Source organism: Erythranthe guttata, chromosome 9 (genome assembly GCF_056151865.1).
Source record: "Erythranthe guttata isolate IM_541 chromosome 9, IM_541, whole genome shotgun sequence".
NCBI classification, from domain to species: domain Eukaryota; kingdom Viridiplantae; phylum Streptophyta; class Magnoliopsida; order Lamiales; family Phrymaceae; genus Erythranthe; species Erythranthe guttata.
The window spans coordinates 12,804,105-12,809,022 of NC_142541.1; the positions used below are offsets into that span (position 1 = coordinate 12,804,105).

Below are 4,918 nucleotides of genomic sequence, written 5' to 3' on the forward strand. Positions count from 1 at the left end.
AATTAGTTTACAAAATTTTAAATGCATTATTTTCAAAAAATAAAATAAAATTATATGATGAGGTTACTACGATGGTGTTTGCAAATGATTATTTAAAATCAGAAGTTAGTGATTGTGAGTTAAGTCAGTTTTAAGTGCTTATTTCTAAAAGTTGGGGGTGTATGCAAATTTTTCGGAAAATAAACTTAAATAGAAAAAGTAGGATTATGGGTGTGTTTAAGAAAAATAGCTTAAAGCAGATAATTTTAAGAGAAGCAAAAGCAGAAATTAATTTTACAAACACAATAAAACAAGATTATGAGGAAAAAAAACTCATAATCACTTTTAAAAAGCTTTTGCAAACAACACCTTCATAATAGGTTTCTTAATTTTTTTTTAATCTCAATTGACATACTCTTTCACATATGTAAATTGTTAATTTTAATAAACTCTAAAACTCAATTTATAAATATAAATAAACAATAGGAGGAGGAAATTAAAACTACTAATGATAATAAATAAATAAATAAATAATATAACACGTCGGCAAAATGAATAAAAAAGCAGATAGATAATTGCGTTTGATTCTCTCTCTCCCCTCGGTTCCACCATCTTCCTCCGCTCGCACTCTTCGCGAGTTTTCTCTCTCTTCTTTTTTTCTCTCTCTACTTTTACATCTACAGTCCCGTGAATCTTGGTCTAGGTTTTAAGGTGTATCTGGCTGGGGCGCCGGACTCAACAACGGTGGATCTGATACAAGAGATTAAAGCAAGATGAGCGCGCCATTGCCGGAGTCTGAGGTTTTTCTTCCTTCAATCTTTTTTCTTAATATTTTATTGAAAATTTAAATTGACAAATCTAATTGAAACGAATAGGGGATTTACTATGAATTATATAATAAATAGAGATTGATAATTAACACTTTCAGAAAACATCCAAAAAAATTTTACGAAACTAAAATACTTATACAAATTCCATTGTGATAAAATTTTGGGAAATTAATATAAAAAATATATATTCCAAAATATTATTGAGTAATAATTTTTTTAGGTATAAAGAATTGGAATTTTCTGATTGAAATTGGGATAAATTGGATATCCCAATCCCAATTTAATTCTTCAATTATAAAATGGAGATTGCGGCTCTAGTGTTTTTTTTTTTTTTTTTTTAATCAATTAGCGATTCTAGTATTTTTTTTAATCAATTAGCGACTATAGTGTTGACCTTTGGCTCAACGTAGGAGGCATAACTCTCCTTATCCGTGGCGGTTGACCGGCGGTCCCTTTTCTTTCTCCAGTGGTATTACAGTACAAATTTCTATCACCGGCCGTCAAATCCTTGTTCGGAAATCAATCGAACCCCTTTTTGTTTCTTTCAACATCGTTTATTCCAATTCACTATTTTTGCAGATACAAATTCAGCATCCAATTCTATTTTGGAACACCAATTCACGGAGAAAAAATTGGGTACCATGCACCCCTGCATATCCAGTATTGCCAAATGGCATTCGCGTCTGAGGAATTTTAGTTCGGTACATTTTTTTTCGATTTTTTTTATGGAATTTGTTCAACTCAATCTGTAATTGCGATTTATCAATTTTGAATATTGATGATTATTTATGTTTTTCATGCTTCAGACAAGCATATGCTTTGAGCTCGATTCGTTGTTTTTTCGAGTCGAAACTGTTTGTTCTTGATTAGAGTTGAAAATGAGGTACAAATATTTGTGAAGCAGAGAGTGATATTAGTTAATAGATTATAATTGAAAATCGAATCCTGCAAAATTAGTTTAAGTCGTAGTTCGATAGTGACAAAATCAAATTTAATTTTCAGGCTAATTGCAAAGTCACGTCTCTCATTCTACACGAAAGCAGTAACGGATCGAACTTAAGTAGCAGTCATATGGATAGAACAATGTCGAAGATGTACGCTACTTCATGTGAAAAATCTCCAGCGGACACCCATAAAGACAATCCTGTTTCTGATATGCTATTCGATTCATTCGGTAGGCAACATACTTATTTGAGGATTTCACTGTCTGAACGCTGTAATTTGCGATGTCAGTACTGTATGCCCGCTGAAGGTGTAGAGCTTACTCCCACTCCTCAACTTCTGTCACCGAACGAGATTGTTCGACTGGCAAATCTATTTGTCAGTTCTGGGGTTAGTAAAATCCGTCTAACTGGTGGTGAGCCAACTATAAGGAAAGATATCGAAGAAATTTGCTTACAGCTGTCGAGTTTGAGTGGCTTAAAGACACTTGCGATGACTACTAACGGAATCACCCTTGCGAATAAACTTCCGAGGCTAAAAGAATGCGGACTTAGTTTGTTGAATATAAGTTTAGACACGTTGGTTCCTGCAAAGTTTGAGTTTATGAGCAGGCGAAAAGGGCACGACAGAGTGATGAAAGCCATTGATGCTGCTATAGAGCTGGGTTATAATCCCGTCAAAGTATGTTTTTTACCTACGACTTATGTTATTACATTCAATAAGAGTAGTATTGATTACTTCTCCTTCACTGTCGAGATTTTTTTACGAGAGAGAAAATCAAGTATATGTTCTTGGATTTAATTTGTGTCAGGTAAATTGTGTTGTAATGCGCGGATTCAATGATGATGAAATATACGATTTTGTTGAGTTGACACGTGAGAAGCCGATCAATATACGGTTTATTGAGTTCATGCCTTTTGATGGAAATGTCTGGAAAGTAAAGAAACTCGTACCTTACTCTGAAATGATGGATATTGTGGTAAAGTAAAATTCTGTATTTGGCTTCTTAATAATAATATATATATATATATATATAATGTATCTATATGTGTTATTATACATTTCTCTGAGTGTGTCAATTTTACTATCTTACTGAGCAGGTTAAACAATTTACAGGACTTGAAAGGATTAAGGATGATCCGACAGAGACAGCTAAAAATTTTAGGATCGATGGGCATCGCGGTACAGTTTCTTTCATTACATCGATGACTGAGCATTTTTGTGCAGGTTGTAATAGATTGAGACTTCTTGCTGACGGGAACTTTAAGGTTTGCCTTTTCGGTCCTTCAGAGGTAAAGCTTCCTCTTTGCTATCACTCACTGGCAATGTATTTCTTACGAGGCCCACTCATAGGTGAAACACTAATTCTTAGAGAAAATACAGGCTGAGATAGAGATAAATTCTGATAAAGAAGCTTGTTTAACAATTTATATTTTATCAGTTCTATTGATTTTCATTTTCATTTCCAATTTTTTTTTTTTTTTTTTTTACCTTTTTTCCAAAACTATTTTAAACCTTCCAAATCATTTAGAAGTATTTGTCCATTTTTAGGCTAGTCATTTATGCAAGGTCATGTTTGCCTGATCATTGTTTTTAGGGTTAGTTACGGCCACACCCCGAAGTAAGGTCAAATTACGAAAAAACCCCTCGTGTTTGGATAATTACAACCATCCCTCAACTATGAATCTTCTTACATGTCCACCCTTGCTGTGTCAAATTTAGTGGAATCTTCTAGATTATGTGGAATATTTTCCAGTTTGTACTCATTTTACCCCCATTAGATTGCGGTGATGCATCAGAAACTGCATTTTTGCACAAAATGAGTAAAATATATATTAATATTATTTCACTTGAATCGACATACAACCGGACTCAATGGAATATTAAGTTAAATAGTTTTTTTTTTGGTTAATGGCACAATATGTGTAATTATCATTTTCAAATTGTTTTTAGTATCTGATTGAACTTGTGCATTTTTCCACTTCTATGATAAGTATAAACTATAAAAACATTTTTATCTCATTCTCACGAGGATACGCGGTTCATTTCAGGTTAGCTTGAGGGACCCGCTGCGCAGTGGTGCTGGTGATAACGAGCTTAGGGAGATTATTGGAGCAGCGGTATGTACAACGTAGCTCTTATTTTCTTGATAATACAGTTTCAAACGCCAGTTTTTTACAGCCTTTTTCGATGTTACTGGCGGATGAGTTATATTTAACAATTCCGAGAATTACCACTTTGGATATTTGTGTAGCTCTACGTAGGAATTTTACAGCTGTAAACATTTATTGCCAATAAAACCAGGTCAAAAGAAAGAAGGCGTCTCATGCTGGGATGTTCGACATTGCAAAGACTCCAAACAGACCAATGATTCATATCGGTGGCTAGGGATATACGGTATATCCCTTTGCGGAAAACGCAATACTCATTTATCAATAGCATTTTCTTTTAGGGGTAAAATCATATTTTTTTCTTTTTAAGTATCTTCCTACAAAATTCAATCGCGCGCGTGGGTAGGTACTAATTTTACTGATTAGTAACATTTAGTGGCGAACTTCTGCTTTGAATTAAAACGACTGCTACAACCTTATTCTTCATGCACAATATCGATCTTATTACTCAGATTTTACTCACAATTTTTGTAATTTTTTTCTCTCTGTCAGGAGCAAGTTTAATTTTAGCGTACGCTTTGGTTCTTTAGTTTTGGTTGACCGTCGCATCACACACACCGAATAAAGAGAAAAGGGCAAGTGCTGAAGAAATAGAGACATTTGATACAAAAGCCATGTTTTTTTTTTTCCATTTATTCTCAAGGTTGTATATTATCACATTAATGTATTTTGCATGGTTACAATTTTAATTTTCTCATATATTATTTTCATTGTAATGTTTATGTAACTGTAACTTGTTATGATCACTTATTCCAAAGGCCAAACAGTTTTTCAATAGTTTGAGTATCTCCCCTATTTATAAATGTATTCAATTTTCAATGGTATTTTACATGGGGTTGTCTAGGGTCCGAGGGGGCTGTACTTCTCGGACCATAAACGATTGAATTTGGTGCGTTGAAAATATTATCTAAATAATTATAGCCGTTGATCTTGAGTACGATCTGAGTACGACCTAGTACAACCCTGAAAATTAATAAATTAAAGTACGATATAGTA

The 4,918-nt window shown here is 33.6% G+C and overlaps 1 protein-coding gene across 5 annotated transcripts; it reads left to right on the forward strand.

Annotated features, from left to right (window-relative positions):
- Positions 1-536: 536 nt before the first annotated feature.
- Positions 537-4,697, forward strand: LOC105974111 (GTP 3',8-cyclase). Of its 5 annotated transcripts, none has more exons than XM_088822922.1 (9): positions 537-779; positions 1,220-1,278; positions 1,389-1,510; positions 1,812-2,432; positions 2,563-2,730; positions 2,852-3,043; positions 3,803-3,871; positions 4,056-4,148; positions 4,415-4,697. In XM_088822922.1, exons 3-8 carry the CDS (start codon positions 1,451-1,453, stop codon positions 4,137-4,139), a joined length of 1,194 nt encoding a protein of 397 aa, XP_088679048.1. In that variant the 5' UTR covers positions 537-779; positions 1,220-1,278; positions 1,389-1,450; the 3' UTR covers positions 4,140-4,148; positions 4,415-4,697. The 5 variants fall into 5 exon arrangements, 3 of the variants coding, with proteins under 3 accessions (XP_088679048.1, XP_088679050.1, XP_088679049.1); XR_016033460.1 differs by having other exon boundaries at positions 545-779; positions 2,563-2,735; XR_016033461.1 differs by having other exon boundaries at positions 545-779; positions 2,868-3,043.
- The last annotated feature ends 221 nt before the right edge of the window (positions 4,698-4,918 follow it).

Bases quoted from the DNA above. Each gene is read 5' to 3' on its own strand.
- LOC105974111 (XM_088822922.1), top strand. From the start codon at position 1,451: ATGCACCCCTGCATATCCAGTATTGCCAAATGGCATTCGCGTCTGAGG. The intron at 1,511-1,811 runs GTACATTTTTTT...TTTAATTTTCAG, and splicing joins GTCTGAGGAATTTTAGTTCG to GCTAATTGCAAAGTCACGTC. The intron at 2,433-2,562 runs GTATGTTTTTTA...AATTTGTGTCAG, and splicing joins TGGGTTATAATCCCGTCAAA to GTAAATTGTGTTGTAATGCG.